The sequence below is a fragment of the Schistosoma mansoni genome, chromosome 2 (assembly GCF_000237925.1).
Source record: "Schistosoma mansoni strain Puerto Rico chromosome 2, complete genome".
In the NCBI taxonomy this organism is placed as follows: domain Eukaryota; kingdom Metazoa; phylum Platyhelminthes; class Trematoda; order Strigeidida; family Schistosomatidae; genus Schistosoma; species Schistosoma mansoni.
Window position 1 is genome coordinate 7,621,335 of NC_031496.1, and position 22,734 is coordinate 7,644,068.

General features: G+C 34.1%; 2 protein-coding genes and 2 non-coding genes across 4 annotated transcripts; 2 read left to right on the forward strand and 2 right to left on the reverse strand.

Annotated features, from left to right (window-relative positions):
• The first annotated feature begins 2,692 nt into the window (after positions 1 to 2,692).
• Smp_tRNA_02194_Pseudo_TTG.1.1 lies at positions 2,693 to 2,759 on the forward strand. Its single transcript has one exon. It is a non-coding gene (tRNA).
• A 1,835-nt stretch (positions 2,760 to 4,594) lies between these two features.
• On the reverse strand, positions 4,595 to 4,879 carry Smp_201720 (uncharacterized protein; the record flags this gene model as incomplete). The annotated part of the gene is made up of 1 exon (XM_018795535.1): positions 4,595 to 4,879. One exon carries the CDS (start codon positions 4,877 to 4,879, stop codon positions 4,595 to 4,597), a length of 285 nt encoding a protein of 94 aa, XP_018649838.1.
• An 8,237-nt stretch (positions 4,880 to 13,116) lies between these two features.
• Smp_tRNA_02259_Pseudo_TTG.1.1 lies at positions 13,117 to 13,187 on the reverse strand. Its single transcript has one exon. It is a non-coding gene (tRNA).
• Positions 13,188 to 13,973: 786 nt separating this feature from the next.
• On the forward strand, positions 13,974 to 22,211 carry Smp_137720 (hypothetical protein; the record flags this gene model as incomplete). The annotated part of the gene is made up of 4 exons (XM_018795536.1): positions 13,974 to 13,980; positions 16,850 to 16,971; positions 21,591 to 21,671; positions 22,194 to 22,211. Coding segments are annotated over 4 exons (228 nt in total), but the record flags the coding sequence as incomplete, so codon positions are not given.
• Between the last annotated feature and the right edge of the window lie 523 nt (positions 22,212 to 22,734).

Genomic DNA, 22,734 nt, shown 5'->3' on the forward strand with positions numbered 1-22,734 from the left:
GACAATTGGTGAATGGTTGCTCAACTTCGTGGATCAGTTGAAGTTAGACATTAACACCGTTGGATGCCAGCTCAGTGGTCTATCGGTTAAGGGCTTCGGCTCGAGACTTTTAGGTTCTGGGTTCGAATCTCGCGAGAGCGGGTTCGTGGGTGCGCACTGCTGAGGAGTCCCATAATAGGACGAGTTGGCCGTCCAGTGCTTCCAGGTTTTCGATGGTGGTCTAGCTTCAATTGACTCATGATTTCAACTTTGAAAAAACTATCTTTTGTTTACACTGTTTTTAAAAATGTATTAACTGTTAAAGATACTAAAAAATACCCGATTTTCAAGGACTTCCAGTGATGTTTTGAACAATGATTAAGGAGATGGAACAGTTTGAATGGATACCATGAATTTTATGTAATTATGTATCCGTGCTCTCTGTTTCCATACGTATTGAACAGACTATTTACTATGTTCAAATAGAAATGGTATATTTTTCGTTCGATTGCAATGACTGCTACTTTACAAAGAGTGATAATATTGTGTCTGTCTATAAAAGAGATCTTTCCCAATATTACCAATATCTCAAGTAGCAGTCTACTCATTCTGAGTAAAAGTTAGATTCATTACTTTGTTTTTGATGTGGGTTTGTTCTCTGAGCTGGATGGTTTGGTCGTGGAGCTTTCATCGTCCTTCTGAACGACATCGTCAGCACAAACCCATTACTTTGTCGTCTTCCATTCAACACCTTTACCCATGAGAAATATGTTCAATATATTTTACCAGTTACATAACAAATATATAAACAGAAACTATCATTGTTAAATGTATTCATATGAATTGTATACTGAATAAGGGTTATCTAGTAGTATCCCCTAAGGACTAATATTGTATTGTTTTGGTTAAATATTGCTACGTTGTATACAGTTAATTAAGTCTTAGTCGTTTTGCACCCCTTTTTTTATTCTAGATTACTTATCTTCCAGCAGATAACAAACCAATTTTAATCGAACATCATTGGATATAAGCACTAACTGTAATTTCCTAATGCAGTAACTACATACTCAAACAAGTGGTCACTGGTTCTGTTTCCCAATACCTATTGAGTTAAGATTTGAGTAAAGTCTTCTAGAAAAATACGTACAGTTTAGTTACCTAAGTAATTTCCACACGGATCAGCTGATCCGTCTAAAACATGGTTAAAAAATGACTTTTACATTAGGACTGATTTTAGTTAGACCACTCATATTCACTCGATGGCTGTTTGGCCCAATATTCAAAGTGATCCCAAATGTTTGTTCCTATTAATCTGTAGGTCAACGGTCGGTGTTTCAATAACGTGGGTTCTTTAATGATGTTTATAACTGTTCACATACTTCCAATGCTTCTAATTGTCAACTGCCCATATATTCACTTAGTACGTGATGAAGATTGTAAAACATCACTTCTAATAACATGATATATACAAACGATCTCTAAAACATTAGTTAAGAATACATACATAATAATAAGTGAACTAGTGATTACTTAAATTGCTTCGCAGTGTTATAGTTAAAAAGTCTGGTAATTTGTATGGTATATCAGCTGTTTGACACGTACAATATAGAAAATATTCACAAAATATCCACAAAAACCCCTTCTGATCTATAATCATATGCTCACTAGTGACTGACTGTAAGGAATGTTTCCTTAAGTTCTAGTGGGAAGCAGTGACCAGTGGAGTTCAAACCACATCTGTTGTAGAGATATCAACTCACTGAAGACAATTGGTGAACGGTTGCTCAAACATCGTGGATTGGTTGAAGTTAGATATTAACACTGTTGGATGCCGGCCGGCTCAGTGGTCTATCGTCTTAGTGCTCTGGCGTAAGACTGGTAGGTCCTGGGTTCAAATCTCGCGAGTTGGGATAGTGGATGCGCACTGCTCAGGAGTCCCATAATAGGACGAAACGGCCGTCCAGTGCTTCCAGGTTTTCGATGGTGGTCTAGCTTCAATTGACTCATGATTTCAACTATGAAAATATAAAAGTTATTTGATCTTTTGTTTATAGACTAGGCAGGGCATAAAAAAGCTACACCAAGATATGAAACCATAAATTTCCAAATTAATTAATACCCATTTTTAAAAAATAAACTCACGATCCAATGACTTTTCATTCTACAACCAAGATGATACAAAAAGTGGATAAGTAACAAATAAGATTTTTATGCACATGTTACCAAATATAAAATTGACTGTTAATATTAAATGCATCATGAAAGTTTCGTTCCTTTCAGACTTCGTCAGTTGCTTATAATACGGTTTTCAATAGTTTTCTTTTTAGGAAACAAAAGCGTTATCCCTAGTAGTGGTTGAATGAAAACATGGGACATTTTTCTCTCGAAATGATAATTCTTTATCATTTCAGCGAACAAAACAGCGTTACAGTTTAACACGTTCTAAATAGTTATTATAAACTTTGATTGCAGTAATAAAGTGTTAGATGATCGGAGGTAATCTCCAAATAAATCTGGAAGCAAATTTCATATTATTCGAAACTCAATAACAAGGGACATATATTTGTTAAGGTTATAACCATTAAAATTTAACAACTTGGAGATTAGTGTACTGATTAATTACAGTCCTAAACACCAACGGGAAGATTCGAGTAAACAATACCAAATGAATTTAAAGTTCATCCCATTGCACAATCAAGTGGTTATCAGGACTCAGTAGCTGAGTGGATAACGCGATGGAGTTTGAAGCAAGTGGTACTGGGTTCGAGTCCCAGAGTGAACATCAACTCTGAGATGCAGGTAAATTCAGTTGACGAATCCCAAATAAGACGAAACGCACCTCCTGGATTCCACTGCTAGACACTATCTATCTTTGCTTATAGTGTACTTTTGTTTCTTTCTTCCATTTTACAGTTTATTTAAAAATATTTAAAGTACTTTTTTACTAACTTGAAAATCATTAAATGTTTAACTGTAGAAAAGAAGTTGGGACATTAAGTTAGATATGAGCTTTTACAATGTATATACAACTAATTGTATGTAGATTTAAAGCAAGCATAAATACATATTAAACTACATTGAACTAATTGGATACTCTGTTAAACCACTTTCATTAACGGTTTATTATATAAGAAATACACTGAATAATCAAGCTATCAGTGACTGATAGTTACTCAAGAGAATATCTATTACAAATCAAAATAAAGTATAAATCTAGGCTGATGAATTTTAGACTGAACAATATATCTTTCGTTAGTTAAATGAAATTTACTAAGGATTTTAATGGTTAATAAGAAAGATTGGTTCAGTAAAGAGTTCTCTTTTCGGAAGGATAACATTCACATTCACTTTAACAAGTTTAACATAATAACATGGAAATCCATTAAGTTCCTTTATTATTGAAGGGTGCTTGAAATTTTTTAGTAAACAGAATACACCCATTGAGATATGAAATAAGAAAGATTGGTTCAATGAAGAGTTCTCTAATGGGTTTTTGCTTTATTCTGTTAAACATGCTAAGATGAATGAGAATGTTATCTTTCCAAAAAGAGAACTCTTCATTGAACCAATTTTTCTTATTTAATATCTCAATAGGTCTATTCCGTCTACTAATTTTAATAGTCACAAAGTGATTCTTATCATGAAATAAAGAAACGTATAATTTATTTGAGTTTACGGTTGAAAAGACATTGGAAGTGGATAGGACATACATTAAGGAAATCACCAATGTGCATCATGAGGCAATCCCTATCTTGGAATCCGGAAGGGAAGCAGAAAAGAGGAAGGCCAAAGAACACATTACGTCGGGGAATAGAAGCAGATATGAAAAGGATGAATAACAACTGAAAAGAACTGGAAAGGATTGCCCATGACAGAGTTGGATGGAGAATGCTGGTGTGCGGCCTATGCTCCTCCACGATGGGTAACAGGCGTAAGTAAGTAAGAGTTTATGGTTCGTCAACTAATGTATACACCAATGATTAGGTCTAAGTAAGATCATCGACCATTATGTACCAAGTCAACTAAGTTGATAAGCATGTACAAAACTAACATTAAGCTCCAAGTAAACATACAATTGATGATACTTACTTGAAGATATTCATTATGAATAGTAAATCCTTTAATATAATATAAACAGATAACAATAAGGAAAACTGTATAAAGAAATAATGATTAGTATTGAAACTATTGAATCTATTACATACTTAAGATAATTCTGAATTGAAATTGTCGGTTAAGCATAATTGAAATTATAATAAGTTTGATGATATCCAATGGACTATTTAAAGTGTAATGATGGAGGACTATTAAAACGAATAAGAGTTAATAATTGAACTTTGAATTGTGATCTTAAAAAAATTATGATCATTCTATGTGTATATCAAATAGTTATTTACATTTAAGGTTGTTTTAAGACAATCGATATGTCTTTATTTTATAAGCAAAGATGGATAGTGGCTAACAGTGAAATTCAGGATGCGTTTCGTCCTGTTTGGGACTCATCAACTGGATATACGTGTATCCGAGTTGATTTTCACTCTGGGACTCGAATCCAATACCGTTCGCGTCAAACGCCATCGCGTTATCCACTCAGTTACTGAATCCTGATAGCCACTTATTTTTGTTCGATTGGATGAAGTTTAAATTCACTTGTTATTGCAAATATAGGTCTATTGTAATGACCACTCATCTTTAATGTCACATCAGCAATAGTTTGTTCACTGGATGTATTTGTTAAATTCATTTTCTCAAGGTATCTACCCCATATTTCACCAAATGTTCGTGTAGTTGCAGATTTCGACCAGGTCATTAAACCACCAAGTATAGCTAATGCCAATCCAACTACCCCAACAACGACGTCCACAGAAAACAGTACAAGTGTAAATAGTATGTTTGCCATTATTTAATCATGCAACAAATCACCGTCACTTGTTATTGTTTATTTGAATCTTCCCGTTGATGCTTAGGACTGCAATGATCAGCTTCTAATTGGCATATGTGCATACTATGCGTATTGCTTCGATATAGCCTTAATTCACAAGCGTTATAAGCAAAGATGGACAGTGGTTAGCAGTGGAATCCAGGACTCGTATTTCGTCCTACTTGAGACTCATCAACTGGATATACCTGTATCCAAGTTGATGTTCAATCTGGGATTCGAATCCAGTACCGTTTTCTTCAAACGTTATCACGTTGTCCATTTGGCTACTTGTTATATCTCGAACTTAGATTCTTAGTATGTCGTGTGATACTTTAGCACTCGAACGCTAGAACCCTCTCAAGTCGCATAATGAGAAGATAGAAGACTAATAAGTAGGAATTTTATTCCCCAAAACAGTGTCAAGTATAGTACAAAAATCTCATGAATTCATAGTTTTTGGCTGAAAGTAAATCATCGTTTCGGACAGCCAATAGGCACATAGGGGGGCCTTCTTAGAACTCACTTGGTAAATGTTTTATTTTTGTAATTTTATTTTGGAAATTTGAATTTCCTGTTTTCGCGCTAAAAAACACCCATTTTCACTTATATGTTGTACTACCCATTTAGGAGGACCTTAAATGTCATCGGTTTGTTGTCTCTTTTAATATGCTATTTTCAAACGTTTTTCAAGAACATTTTTATACTGTGTATATACGATTGAGTTGTTTTTGTTGTTGTTTGTACTTCTGGCTGCTTGTGAATACATTTCCCTCCTCTGAACCTGGACTTCTCTCTCTAGTCAGAGGGGCTGGAACGCATCGGAATAGTTAGCTTATTAGGTCATTGTGTTGCTGAATCTTTGCTCCGTTCTCAGATTTAGGTGAACACGTAATTTCTTCAACCATTGCAATATACATATTACAAACGACATACAGATGTATTGTTTGTTCGTACTTTTAAACCAGACATGTGCATGTAATTACTCTTCATCATAATGATGATGATGACACTGAACATCGATTAAACAATGCCTAATGATGAATAAGATTTCAATACATCTGTAGTAAACGAAAACTCATGTGAGGAAGACCAATTTATTGTTTAATATTAAATTGCAGAGTTATTTCGTAAAATGCAAAAAAAAACCATTCATTAAATACTTCACTCGCAAACCTTCCATCAGTTGTCTCTTACAAACTTCATTGTTCCTTTATTCATGTTGTTACTACAATTACTCTTTGCTTAGATTTGCTCTTTTCAATTCGATCTTATCAACCTTCTGCTGGTAGGCATTCCACTTCTGGTTGGCTTTACATACTACTTATGTCTGTCGACATAATTAACATACACTGAACCGTGTTTTATTACTGATTAATACAAGATATGGACTAAATAACCTAAAATCCCAAGCTCATGATAAGTATATTTGCACTTTCCTGTTATAACGAACGTTGTCTTCAAATCCTTATGAAATCTTAGATTAAAACACTATCCTTTTGTCGGAGAAATCGTTCACTGAAATTATAAATGATAGCCTATAAAATCAGGCTTGATAACTGCACATTAGTCTGCTTTGCTAGAAAGTTTTATAATTTCAGATCAACTTCTAGGAATACGATTTCAAAAGTTAATTTACTTCGGCATGCTTTTCATCAGTTACCAGTTCAATTTAGGTATTTTGCAGTGACAAATAACCTAAAATAAATGGCTGATTAGATGTTTGATACTGACCTTGTGAATACAAGCTAAGGGTCCTTGGTTAAGCATCATATCTATATCCACGGAGAACCCATGTAATATCCTTCTTCCTCTCTAGATAGTAGACTTAAAAGTTTCAAGTTCCTTTCTCTCTGCCTATGTTTAAATATATTTCTCTTCCAAATCACTGCCTTTTTTACACACTCCTATTTAGGATATTATTCTTAAGGTATTTTCAGTCCTTTAGAAAAAAGAACGATCGTTAAACGACTGTACGTATTCTGTCATCATCATTAGAATTTCATAACTTATATTACTGTAAGGAAAGCTTTAAACAACTTTGGTATTCAAGTCTGAATTCCATAGACGGATGCGTGACTTGCACAGTACAGTCATTTATATCTAAAGATAATATAATAGCATTAATTTTTGTATCAAACATACTGTAAATAAGTGTCATTTTCTCTATGAGTCAACTCACCCCGTCAGTCTCTTGTTCTGACTTTTATTACCCGTGCAGATCGATTTACATCTCAATCTTGAGATTACTTTTATTTAACCCCTGTTAGTAGATGGCATGCGATGATTATCTCATAGGATCGCTATCAAATTGTTTTTTTTTCTAATCCTACCAATCATTACCACTGATTAATACAACAATTCAGGTTAGCTAATCTCTTGTTATAAGTCAATAATTAGGAATCAGTAAATTTTCGAGTATTGATTAAGACATCACAAATTAGGTAAATTCATTGAAAAACCAGGTAAAAGAACTTATAACTGTAGAAGAATACTACCGTACTATTACTTCAATTAAAATGAGAGGTTTATGAGAATTCCTCACTTCAAAAATAATTTGCATCACAGACTGATTTTAGTTATACACTAGAAAGTGTATGGTAATGTTATATCGATTGCTTGAGTACCCAGTTTAATATATGAAGTGATGATCCCCACCAATCAGAGATGAGTGAAATATCGATCGGGGCAATCATACACAAAAACCCTATGAGCAGTCTTGAGTACTCATCAGTCCTGCTTTCTGCCTAGCCCAGCCAGTTAAGTCCAGAACACCAATAACAGCCTCTGAAATATGAATCATTATTCTCAAACATACTGGGTTTATATACCAAACAAACTGACCACATCGTACCATGAAATAGAAAATAATATTTGCACAAGATTTACCCAAAAGTGGCTGTGAATAGGGGGGACAGTAATCAATAGACTGGGGAATGGTAATAGTCTATAGGTCAAAATAAAGCTTATAATAAGAGAGACACGAATATGAATAGTTTAGTCACTTAACAATTATACAATAGGAAGTATACATATCATATTGGTCCATAAATAGTCCTCAAAGTTACCATTCATAAATCTCCACGGGATATAACAGGTAAGTGTTTAGTACTACATATGCAACTCCTAACTAGAGTAAATTCATAAGTAATTTTAACCCGCTATTAGATTATTAATGCTCCTGTCATAATGTAGTGAACAAGAACACGGGTGTGGACAATCGAATATATATTTAAGCACAAATTTCAGACTATCTCACTAAATTCTGATAACCATACAATGAACAGTTAATTTGCAAAATAACAAACAATTGTCTAAATCTTCACTGTTCCTTCTGTAAATATCAGCCCATCTTCTCTGATTTCATTGTTCATGCATTTTCGTACTGATTGCGCTTCATTCCTGTTCTTTCCTTATCTATCTTCTGCCAAAATACACTCAACGCATGACCCTCACCATATACTACTTATATGGATATCAGTAACCCAAAGCACAATCACATCGAAAAATCTTGCTAACACCTCAAAAATCGCCATAATATGAATACTACCAAAAGATTGTAAAACAAACATACAATCTATATCTAATTCATCTAAAATTCTTTTCCATTCACTAAATATCAAATAATCATATTCAAACTCTATGTATCTTCCGACAAAAAACAATCATCAACTAACCCTCTTATAAAATTACCTTTGTTCATTTAGAACAAAAATACATCAAAGGTCAGTTGTTACCAAAACTACCAATTCTATATATATTAAATGTATATAATCCCCATAATCTAATCCTTAAATACGTCCATTATTACTATGATTTATCAATTATTAATCTTATCATTAGTAGTTAATGTTCTAAGTAAGTATAATTTCACATTTTGAGGTTTTCGCCTTCATGAAGCTTCGTCAGCTGTCAAGGAATATATCAATCATGAAAATGAATTCAATGTAAGCGAAATACTTTACTATAATATGTATTCTTATTCATATTTATATTTGAATAAAGTGAGAATATTAAGATTTGAAGAATAAAATGAATTCAATGTTCATTTTCAAGTCTTTTTATAAGCTGCAAAAAAGTATAAAACTACAAACAGTAATATAATAATTATCAAAAGAGGTTCTTGTGGATATTATAGTAGTTTCAATAGTTGAGATCATGAGTCAATTAAAGCTAGACTACCATGAAAAACCTGGAAGCACTGGACGGTCGTTTCGTCCTATTGTGATCTAGAGGTTAAGCGCTCGCGTGCGAAACTGATAGGTCCTGGATTTGAATCTCGTGAGGCGCGATCACAGATGCGAACTGCTGAGGAGTCCCTCAATAGGACGAAACGGTCGTCCAGTGCTTCCAGGTTTTCCATGGTGGTCTAGCTTCAATTGATTCATGATCTCAACTATTGAAAGTAACGTAATTCATAAATAAGGGTTTAACGCGCTTTGGATAGTGAAGTTTAGATGATTATTTGTAATGAAACCGAATAATAAAATTGGAAGAATATAACACGAAACATTTGAACAAACATAGTTTAGATCGATACTTATTTATATTGTTGAACTCCTCACCAGTGCTAATCCACGATCCCGCCTCGCGAGATTCGAACACACGACCTATCAGTCTAGCGCGCGAGCGCTTAACCTCTAGACCACCAAGCCGGCTTCCAGCTTTTTCATAGTGGTCTAGCTTCAATTAACTCATGATCTCAACTATTAAAATTACTATAATATCCACAAAAAACCCCTTCTGTTACTTATTTATATGTTGAAAAATGGTAATACAGATTAGAGATGATGTCATAGCTACCAATCAATATAAGGAGATGTGCAATTTCATGATCATACTGGCTACCTTTTTATGAGTGATCGAATTTTATTACTCATATTTAAAAATAACCTTTTATCATCAGTTTACTAATTTTGTCTTAAAATGTTTTCATTTAGAATATCTAGTCCTTCTGTCACATTTATTAATATTATGTAAAGTTTAAATAAATAAACCGTTCATAACCATGCTATTTATAGCAGTTTTACTAGGTAAATACTCAAAAAATTAAAGGACCTATTTGTTCTATCACAGAATATATTTCAAATCACATCGTCTAATGTCATTAGCTGCTGTCTCTTGATTGTCTAAACTGTGATCTTAGGCAGATGAACTGAAGAGATTTATTTACCAGTCAATGACTTCAAAATGAGCTTCAGTTTTACTCAGACTACTGACATGCTTTTTTAAACTGTTCTTTTCTTTATTCAGTATGGCTTATTGGAATAAACGTTATCGAAACATGGGTAACAAGTGATCTATAAGTGTTAGCTGACCAGAATCTGGAACCATACATACAATTCAATGAACCATTTTATTATATTCAGGCAGATGAACTAATACTATTTACAAGCAAAAATAGATGATGGCTAGCAGTCGAATCCAGGACGCGTGTTTCGCCCTGTTTGAGATTTATCAACCGGATATACCTGTATCCGAGTTGATGTCCACTTTGGGACTCCAACCCAGTACCTTTCGCTCCAAACGCCGTTGCGTTATCCACTTATCTACTAAGTTCTGATAGTCACTTATTTTTGTACGATGGGGTGGAGTTTAAACTCATTTTGTATTGTTTGTTTAGGAAGATGCAAAAATTAATGCACTCATGATATAATGTCTTGAGTTCATTTCTGTGTTCTGTTAAATAAGTAACTTGACTATTTTAGGAAATAATAAAACTAACCCGTAGAAATCCAGTTGTAACATATATAACACTAATATTTACAACTTCAGTTAAGTTGTCTCTAACTTTGAAATCAACTTACTTGTTTACGCCTGTTATTCCACATGGAGGAGCATAAGCCACTCACCCACCAGGACTCTCCATTTAACCTTAACTGTAATACCAAGTCATAAGTATTTTTCTACTTTGTTTTTGTTTTTGTTTTAGAATATACAATTCAATCAACTTAAATATATATATCATCATTTTCTTTTAAACCAAAATCCAGCTAATCCTTGTAAGTTTTTTTTCGATCGAAGGATAAAGCCATTTATTCATAATATCTACATGATATTTCTCTCTCTCTATCTCTTTCTCCATCTCCCTGATACTCTTCACTTCTCTTTATTTCAGCATGTTTCGGTTGTAAATCTGGATTATGGATGCTTAAAACATTTGTCTTTGGTAGTAGAAAATTTATACATGATCATATTGAAGTAACATGTACAAATTTTAAAAATATTTATAAACCTGTAAGAATTACAAAGCATGATTTATTCTAATGAATCATTTATTATTATTTTCTTTTTGTTTACTTCAAATGATCAAAGTTATTCAAAACAATCTATTATAGTCATATTTAGTATATCAGGAGTTTTTTGTGGAGATTTAGTATTTTCATTGTTGAAAGCATGAGTCAATTGAAGCTAGACCACCACGGAAAACCTGGAAGTACTGGACAGCCGTTTCGTCCTATCGTGGGTCTCCTCAGAAGTGAAACGGCCGTCCAGTGCTTCCAGGTTTTCCCTGGTGGTCTAGCTTCAATTGACTCAAGCTTTCAACTATGAAAATATTTAGTATAGTTTACATTGAGACACAGAATGAATGACATATATATGGTAAAAGAAAGTTCTATTCCATTATGAAACATTCATCTATTTAATGAATAACAAAAGAATGATAACCGAAATTTTCTGATAAATAGGATCACTTAGTGAATATAAACACATTTTGAGTAAACTAAGATTGTAAATTCATGTTTTAATTCTATGCCATCAAAAGTGATGACAAACAAAAATGGATAGTGACTAATAGTGGAATCCAGAACGCGCGTTTCGTCCTTTTTCGGACTCGTCAACTGGATATACCTGCATCTCAGAGTTGATGTTCACTCTGGGAATCGAATCCAGTACCGTTCGCTTCAAAAGCCATGGCGTTATCCACTCAGCAACTGAATCCTGATAACCATTTGCTTGTGTACTGGGATAGAGTTTAAATTCACTTGGTATTGTTTGTTTGAATCTTCCCATTGATGTTTAGGACTGCAACTGATCAATCTCTTATTGTCCATATGTGCACCCATCTTTGCTCATAATGCTTGTCAATTAAGGCAATATCGAGGCAATACGCCCAGTATGCACATATAGCCAATAACAGACTGACCAGTTGCAGTCCTGAGAATCAACGGTAAGATTCAAACAAACAATACTAAGTAAATTTAAAGTTTACTCTGTTTAGCATTACTTGTCATAATTCTCTAGAACATTACACTTAAGAACTACAATAATCACATTAGGAAAGTAGATCAGTTTTCTTTGGTAAAACGAACACTATTCTATTTTCATAGTTGAAATCACGAGTGGTCTATCGGTGGTCTATCAGTGGTCTGTCGGTTGAGGGCTCTGGCGCGAGACTGGTAGGTCCTGGGTTCGAATCTCGCGAGTGCGAGATCGTGGATGCACACTGCTGAGGAGTCCCACAATAGGATGAGACGGCCATCCAGTACTTCCAGGTTTTCCCTGGTGGTCTAGCTTCAATTGACTCATGATTTCAACTATGAAAATACTAAAACCTCCACAAAACCCCTTCTGAATTATTCCATTCAACAATTATATTGTTATGTTTCTTCAAAACTCACAACTTTCTTTTTTGATTACATATTTTTTTCTAGTGTAAAAGAATATTAACTGAATTTCTGGATTACGCTTATGATTTAATATATGGTTACAGTTCAGCCGATCTATGTGCAGTAAGTTGCCGATAAAAAAGAAACGATAGTAATAATTTACTTTTATGAATAATTTCCATTATCAGTGTAAAGAGTTTACGGAAATGATGACTGCCATTTTGCGGTGTTGAATATGAAACTCAGAAATCTCCGTAAATGCTTTATAGCAAAAATGGTCTTTTTCTCATTAGTGATTGATTTTGAGAGGTTAATCCAGGAGTTCTAGTAAGAAGCAATGTCGAATGCAGTTTAATCATATTGAATTTAAGCCAGTTGCCTATCAATAACATTGGAAGGTGGTTGCGTATTATCGTAAATTGATTGAAGCAAACCATTGGAGACAGGCTCAACGGACTAATGGCTAAGCGCCCATCATGAGACCTGATGATCCTAGGCTCAGCCGCTGGTAGGTTGTGGAAAATCACTACTGAGGACTCCCATACTAGTATAAAGCAATTACCTAGTTCCTTCTGCTTTTCCATGGTTATCTAACTAAAGTAAGATCGTAATGTGAAGTGAGATCAAATGATGGAATATTGTGTTTGATGATTGAATACGATAGATAATTCTGTTGTATCTTGATACATTTCACCTGACCGCTACTAAGAACCAGACAAATACCACAATGAATACTACACAGTGGTCAATTTGTATGAACTAAAAAAAACCACACAGCACTTTATCAGTATAATTACATCACTCTATTTCTTTTCTACTTTTGATCTGTGTACAATGCGCTACTCTCTCGTAATGAGGTTTAAACAGATACACTTTATGACGTTTAAGTGACCATCTGCCTATTTTTAAGTTTTGATAGTTTATTTCGTCGCAATGTATCACTTCACCTTTCGTTAAAGCATAAAATAGTAATGTAATACTGCAGAAAATATGAATGTAACCACAAGGGAAAGACTTCAGCGATTCACTAAATTCACAGACTGCATTCGTCACAGAATAATCCCAGTTAGGATACGATTGGAAACCGTAGATCTTTGAACAAATATTTTTTCCAAGTACGGGACACTTTAGCAGTGCTCGTTTGTGTTTCCTCACTGTAACATCGTCACGATGTATCTCAAATCGACCGAAGTTGGATATTTGCCGGTGGACATTGGTCTGTTCCGTCTAATGCATTAGCATCAACCATCAGACCCTGAAGGTTTTGTGCCCGATCCTAGGGGGAGTCATAGGTGCGTATTACTGAGGAATCCTATACTAGAATAAGATAGCTGTGCGATGCTCCTAATTTTTCGTCACCCACTGAGATCATATTTAACGGAAGTAACCTACAAACTAAATCAATCTCCACCTAATCGTTTTTAACTAAATTAATTTGTTATACATTGTCTCCTTTAAATGTAGCCTCACCAGTCTGACACTTCCAGAGTGAAAGAAAGTGACTAAAAGATGTATCTGGCAGAAAAAGACTAATTATTTTGTTTTTATTTTAAAAACCCAATTCCATCCTATCTTTCTTCTACTATCTTACTTCACAATGTAATCATAGTTAATCTGATTAGTTTAATTCCTTTGCAATTTATTCCTATTTAGTTACAAAAATGTATCATTACTTTGTATAATTTTGTTTCGTTTTATCAATCCACAGCTTGCTGGAATATGTGAAAATCCACCGAAAATTGACTGTGAGAACATTTTATTTGTGAATTAGTATGGTTTTCATAATCCTTTTTTATCCATTGGACAATATTTTAGAAAAATAACATTGACTATTGATTTATTATTTATTAACTCTGACAATTTAATTTGAAACTATTGTTAATTGTGTATAGTTGAAATCATGAGTTAATTGAAGCTAGACCACCATGGAAAACTTGGAAGCAATGGACTGCCATTTAGTCCTATTGTAGGATTCCTCGGTAGTGCGCATTCACGATTCCGCCTCGCAAGATTCAAACCCAGGACCTATTAATCTCGCGAGTGAGCAATTAACCTATAGACCACTGAGCCGGCATCCAATGGTGTTAATATCTAACTTCAACCAATCCACGAAGTTGAGCAACCGTTCACCAACCGTTCTTCAATTGACTAACGCTTTCAACTATGAAAATACTAAATCTCCACAAAACCCTTTCTCTAATTTATATGTACATTATAAGATAATAACAACAGTTAATGAAAGAAATGAAAACTTACAGTTAAGGTTATATAAAATCAACTGAGTTGATGAATACGCATTAAAAATATGTAATTTATAAACCGCCCTACTTTATTTGTTTCTGTTAGTAGTATACAAAGTATGTACATCTGATTATTTTTTATAATTGATAATATTTTCTTCTTACATCGGAAGTCAGTTGAAAATAATCTATGAAATAAACGAACTCATATTATACTGTTACGGTTATTTTTTCTTTTTCCATTTAGATTAACGGGAAAAGAAAGAAATTATGTTGAATAAATAAACAAACTAATTCTCTTGTTAAAGATGGATAGTGGCTTGCAGTGGAATCCAGGACACGTGTTTTGTCCTATTTGGGACTCGTCAACTAGATGTACCAGCATCTCAGAGTTGTTGTTCACTCTGGAATATCCAGCTAACGAATCCCAAATAGAACGAGATCTGCGCCATGGATTCCACTGCTAGCCACTATCCATCTTTGCTTGTGAATTAAAGCAATATGGACAATATACTCACAGTATGCACATATGCCAATAAGAGGCTGATCAACTGAAGTCCTAAACATCAATAGGAAGGTACAAGTAAACAATGCCAAGTGAATTTGATTCTATTGTTTATTCTCATTGTAAATAAAGCTAGAAATCAGTCATAAAGTAAACAGATCATTGATAGCTAGTGATCTATGATAAAAAAGAATGATCCTGAAATGCAGCAAAGTTCAAAGAGATCACAAATATTGCTTCATTATAAGTTTAAACGTACTAACATTCTAGATAATTGGTCATTTTATGGATTAACTAAAAAGAACAAAATATAATATCTGAATTCAATTAGTATTGTTTGTTTGAATCTTCCCATCGATGTGTTAGGACTGCAACTGGTCAGTTTCTAATTGGCATACGTGCATACTGTGCGTATTGCCTCGATATAGCCTTAACTATAATATCTATTCATTACTTATAAAGAAAATTGACAGTAACAAACTAACTAGCAAAAAATTGATCATAACCTAATAATTCATTATACTACTTATATGAACTTTATTTAAAAGTAATTTTTAACTAAAGTAACATTACTGACATTGTATTGTCTCTTGATACTAAGAAGTACAAGATAATTACTCATTCAAAGGTTAAAGCATATCATTGAATTAAACATTATTCCTCTTTTGATAGTTTAAAAATAAAATTAATCCTATGTAGTTTAATTGTCATGAAGAAATAAAGTTGATACATATTAGTAAGATATCGTCGTATTCATGAGGGAACCTGTGCTCAAATTGTAAAGTTAAGTTAAAATCCTACAAAGAGCATTAGTTATGTCAAGACTATGAGTAAATCTTGTTAATGAGTGTCAAACAGCACTAAACCTAGATCCAAAAGTTCCTGTCAGCTATCTTTAAAAACCTAAAATGAAACCATAGTACAATGGATTTCAAGCTACTAAGAGTAATAGGCAAATCGCAACTTGTTCGATAGAATTCGATCAGAGCTAAAAGACTAAACATTCATAACACTAACTACTACACAATAATTAATCAATTGTGGGTACTAACCCATGTCAGTCATTTTGATTTGATGTTACAAATATTGCTACTTCATACTTAAACATACTAGTATATGAAAGTTTGAAGAACCAGTTATCGGATTTAAATTCACTTTGAATTGTTTATTTGAATCGTCCCATTGATGTTAAGGACTGTAATTGATCAGTCTCTTATTGGCATATGTGCATCCTGTGCGGATGGCCTCGATATTGTCTTACATCTCAAGCAATTATAAGCAAAGATGGATGGTGACTAACAGTGGAATCCAAATGACGCGCGTTTCGTCCTATCTGGAACTCATCAGCCGGATGTACTGGCACTCCAGCTGACGAGTCCCGAATAGGACGAAACGCGCGCCCTGAATCCCACCCATCTTTGCTTATAACAAATATTAGATTTGTAAACATTTTTTATACTTTTGGATTCTATATACACTCAAGATACTACTTATTTAATTATCAAATTTATTCAAAAGATTACATAAATTTCGAAATATTTATCCAGAAAAATAAGACAGATCTTTTTTAATCTCTTGCTTTATTTTTCCTAATTAGTTTGTCCACTTTGCTTAATGAGTGTAGAAGAAGGTAAAAATATTTTATTATCTGATGCCCTTCTCAATGAATTACAATCGGTATTTGTACATGTATGTGATTATGTAAGATTGGAAGTACAAGTAAGTAGTGTATGTATTAGCTGCAATTATAACTCTTATTTCTAGTTTCATTTTATGTTTGTACAATAATGATGATATAAATTTCACTAAAGGTTATTATTTTGATATTGATTAAGTATATCCCCAACCATTTCAGTGTTCAATACTTGTGTCGTATTCAGAACTTCTTATGGCGAGACTAAACTTTATGAACGACCTTTGAACGAATCTTAAATGACCTTAAGAAATATTGGCCAATCAGAAAGCAGTTAGTACACAGTAAAAATATATTATACAAAACTAAAAAAATTAAGCGGATACTGTTCTTTTACATGGTTCAAAAACTTCTCAAGGTCAGATATAGGTTCACAAGTTCTAAAATCATAGTGCATACGGTACAGGAACTCATCCATATGGCTCCATAGTAGTCGACCTCTGGAGCCATGATAAGGTTTCAAAAAGTCTTTTAGCCTCGACCACATAGCTTCAATGTTGTTGGTATGGTTTAGGGTTTAGGGTTAGGGTTAGGGTTAGGGTCTTAATCGTGATCGAGCGAAAAAAAATCATCTGAGTACCACAGTCACAAGTATAGGAACTTCTTAATAATCACTTCTCTTGTATACGCTGAATTATCACGTCTTCTCTAAAATCCGCTGTAAACCGATCGTACGTAAGCATCACGTACCGAACTTAGCGCCGTGACCTTGAAAACCCGCGAAAGCTTCTTATTGGCTCGTCCATAAAATTTAGTCTCGCCCTTCTTATCATTTTTCTGTTCATCTATTTAGTGAATGCTGTATATCTAAAAATAATTTTCACAAAAGATATCATTTTGATCGTTTGAAGTAATCAGCCATTATCCACTACAAACCTATCCAGTGTAAAATAGCCCAATATGTCTTCAGTTTACAGTGTTTAGAATAGAAGATCAATGTGATCATGTTAATCCTCGCAATTTACAGTACTGTAAAGATCCGATTTCGCTTTGAATGCATAAATAGATGATGATATCGGATGTTCTGGTAGAGAATTCCAGTCATTCACTAATCCATACTGTCGGATAAAAAAGACTAAATATGATAAATCATTGAATTTAAAAAGTGATTTTCTATGAAAATTCCATTCTAAATATCCATGATTCAGACACTAAATGAATGAAAAACTGTTATGAATTTAAAAAATAAGAACAAGGCCATACGCCAATTTGTTGTGGTCTTATGTCCGGCTTTTTATCACGAGAGTTATCCACCAATCGGAATACGACTTGTCTAATCTTAACACTGTGCCAAATCAATGACGTTCGACCAGTATGAGCAGTCTAACGTCCTTATTGGTCTCTTGTCCGCCTAGCCCTTCCAATTGAGTCCAGAACACCAATTACAGTTTCAGCTATGCGAATCTATGTGAATCATTTATTTCAAGCATACTCGGTTTATATGCCAGACAGACAGACCAAATCACAACATTAGATAGAAAATAATATTTGTACAAAATCAAGCCAAATGTGGCTGTGAACGTGGGATACAGCAATCAAGAAACTGAATATAGTTTATCGACAGTTAATCGTATAATAATAATCCATAGGTCAAAATGAAGCTTTATAATAATATGAATATAGATATACATAATCTAATTACTCAATAGTTAAACAATAAGAATATATCTAGAATAATAGTTCATTAATAAGTCCCGGAAGTTACCCGTACTTATGTCTTCGTTAGGATATAACACAAAGACTGAAAGTTCTGGGTGTGATGAATTTAATTAATGAGGAGGATACATCTAGCCATAACATACTTGATGATGTTCCATCGATTTCATTACACACAAATAAATGATAAATGATATCCAACTATAAGATGAGAAACTGACTGACCACTTAAACTATAGTTAATTTTATAATCTGGATTCTAAATTAATTTAAGTCGAATAGATAAAAGTTGTAAATTTCTTTCACATATGACAAAATGAAAAAAAGACAAATACAAGAAATGCTCTTGATGTTGTTTACTTGTATATTCCAATTGTCATTTAGGACTGCAATTGATCAGTCTCTTGTTGGCATATGTGAATCATGTGCGAACTGCCTCGATATTGCTAGCCACTATCAATCTTTGCTTATAAATACATGAAATGTATTATCTTACAATGTTATTGAAATTTCAATTCATCTGATCATCAATCATTGTTAATCATACATGTATTAATTTCTTTATTTGGAATAAAAATAATGTTAAGATAAAATAAGTTAAGGATCGAAGACCAGTGGAGTCCAATCGGTGTCGGATGGTGACAGTTATCTTCCTCAGAAAATGGATGAAGGGTTGCGCGAGATCATGGATCGATTGAAGTTAAACATTAACACCATTGGATGCCAGATCAGTGGTCTAGAGGTTAAGTGCTCGTCCATCAGACTGAAGATTCTGGGTTTCAGTCCTCCGTGCGAGATTATGGATCCTCACTGCTGAAGAGTCCCAGTTGAGGACGAAACGGCCATCCAATGCTTCTAGGTTTTCATTGGTTGTCTAGCTTAGATCGACTCATGAATTCAACTATTAAAATAAAATAAGTTGAATATTGATGAAAATCAGAATGTGTCTCATGAGACGCTATAATTAAATGCAATATTTATTTAAACTAATTAGCCTTCTCTGTTAGGCCAATTCAAATCAAGTCATATAATGAAATCCTAGTGTATCAAATGTTAGCCGAAATTTTCAGTTTTAGTTATATCCACGAATAAAATGCAGTGACCGAGTACATTTATAAGGTAATTCATAGTCTGGGTCATTTAGTGTTATTATCTTCGACAGTAATACTGGTTGATACGGGTTCAAAACCAACGAAAGAGATCATGAGTAGAAAAGTTGTATTTCTGAGGTTTCACGACTTTATGTAACTCACTTCCTCAGAGTAAATAAATAACCGAATTAAATTAACACAAGTTTAAATAGTTGAAAGCGTGAGTCAATTGAAGCTAGACCACCATGGAAAACCTGGAAACACTGGACGGCCGTTTCATCCTTCTATGGGACTCCTCAGCAGTGCGCATCCACGAACCCGCTCTCGCGGAGTTCAAAACCACGTCTGTTGTGAGATAGGAACTCATTGAAGACAATTGGTGAATGGTTGCTCAACTTCGTGGATCAGTTGAAGTTAGACATTAACACCGTTGGAAGCCAGCTCAGTGGTCTATCGGTTAAGGGCTTCGGCTCGAGACTTTTAGGTCCTGGGTTCGAATCTCGCGACATGTAAAGTCGTGGATGCGCACTGCTGAGGAGACCCACAATGGGACGAAACGGCCGTCCAGTGTTTCCAGGTTTTCCATGGTGGTCTAGCTTCAATTGACTCACGCTTTCAACTATAATAAATAGTAAATCTGCACAAAACCCCTTCTATAATTAATACAAGTTTAAATAGTAAGCAGGAAACTATGCAAAATATTTGTGGTACAATCAAAATCATAATAGGTCTGAATAAGTCAATGTGAAGTTGAATTTGTATGACCTGTCACTGTATTAATTTGTGAGTCAGAATGTGGGTATGAAAAGCGTGAAAAATGAAAACATTTGTAATATGAATTAATGGGGTTGAAATTAAGTGTGTGTGTGTGTGCGTGTAGATTGTATGGTAAATAAATAAGGTCAAATGTGGTTGTTTGGATAAACAGTCCAGGTTGGATGGATATTCTAGTCCACTTTCCTATCGGGGGGAGACATGCTTCGGCCTATAGTTGGAAAAGCCTTACATAACCATATCAATAACCTCTCATTTTACATCCAAATCATTCCAAACCAAAAAGCATCAAACACTAATTTCATTCTATATTGACATCACTGTCATGTAGTACATACCATATGAATACACTAGGGATCAAAACTTAATTTTCAAAAACCCGTACATATCCAAACCATAATAAATCGAGCAATCCATTCCTTCCCTCCAATACAAAAATTTGATATATCGTAGCATGGTTTCTTTTGAATAAATTTCAATTCCCCATTATAGTGTAGTGAACAAGAACCGGGGGTGGGGATAATCGAGTGTATTTAAGCACAAATTACAGACTATCTCACTAAATTCTGATAACCATACAGTAAACAGTTAATTTGCAAACTATCAATCAATTGTCTCAATCTTGACCCTTCCTTCTGCAAATGTCAGTTCACCGCCTACGACTATTATTGTTCATGCGTTTTCATATCAATTGCATCCCGTTTCCGTTCTTTCGTTATCGATCTTCTTCTGAAATACATTCAATGCCCGATCATCGTTATATACTACTTATGTGGATATAAGTAGCCCACACCACATTAGATACATATAGTGAACGAACACTCAAGTGAGGAAGTCCAATTTATTGTTAAATACAACATTACAGAGTTCGTTCGTAAAATGTGAAAAGTCATTTATTAAGTACTTCATTTGCTAATCCTTCATCAGTTGCCTTACATTTCATTGTTCTTTCATTGCTATTACAATTAATTACTGTCTATTTACATTCCCATTTTCATCAATTCGATCTTTTCAACCTTCTGCCGCCAGGCATTCCACTTCTAATTGGTATCGACAAAAGTAGCATTAAAATAATAAAATATTAGTAATATATAATGAAGTATTGCATTTTATTTATTTCATAGTGTTCCACATTTCTGAATGAACTTTATGAAAATGCTATCGATATAATCAAACATATTGTAGAACCACATTTCATTTGTCAGGTAAATTTTTGATTTCAATATTAATTTTTTTATATATAGTTGAAATTATGAGTCAATTGAAGCTAGACCACCACGGGAAACCTGGAAGCACTAGACGGCCGTTTCGTCCCATTGTGGGATTCGTCAAAAGTGCGTATCCGCGATCCCGCTCCGCGAGGTTCGGACCCAAGACCTATCAGTCTCGCGCGCGAGCGCTTAACCACTAGACCACTGAGCCGCCATCCAATCGTGTTAATATCTAGCTTCAAATAATCCACGAAATTGAGCGACATATCCACCATTGTCCTCAGTGAGTTACTATCTCACAACAGACCTGGTTGAACTCCACTGATCCCACAATAGGACAAAACGGCCGTCCAGTGCTTCTAGGTTTTCCATGGTGGTTAAGCTTCAATTGACTCATGATCTCAACCATTATCATTCTTATTAGTAACTTTAATTTTCATTTAAAAATTTTATTTAACCTGTGAAAGTTATCCATCCAAGATAGTCTAATTATTATTTTAATTATTGTTATTTTTAGTTGGGTCACATGTGTAATACAACATATACAGAGGTATCGAATTACAATTAGAATTCCATAAAAAGAACACTATTTGTATTGGCAAACAAAATGTATTATTATTACAATTTTAGAATCAGCAAACTAAAATAAATCATAAAAATATTCATTGTTTTGAAATTACTGACGATCAAATCATTACCCAAAGCTATAATATTCATTTTATAGATCCCCAAGTCTCCTCAAGTCCTCGTTATCGACACATTATCACTTAGGTATCAATATCTACAACTCCGCCTGTAGCTCTTCTAGAGTTACTGCCGGTCCCAAGCCCGGGTAAAGGAGGAGGGTTGGACATGGGGTTAGCGACCCCATCCCGTAGAAAAACTAACGCTAAAAAAACGCTAACCAGAAAAAAATAACTCAAACCGTTTAAACTCTACCCTGGGAGTTGAAGGAATAATTATGACACCTCATGATGAAAGCCGAGATTTTTCGGAAGTCACGAGGCCGATGCACCTTCTAACAACCAGAGCAACACTCTTTATAGGTACATGGAAC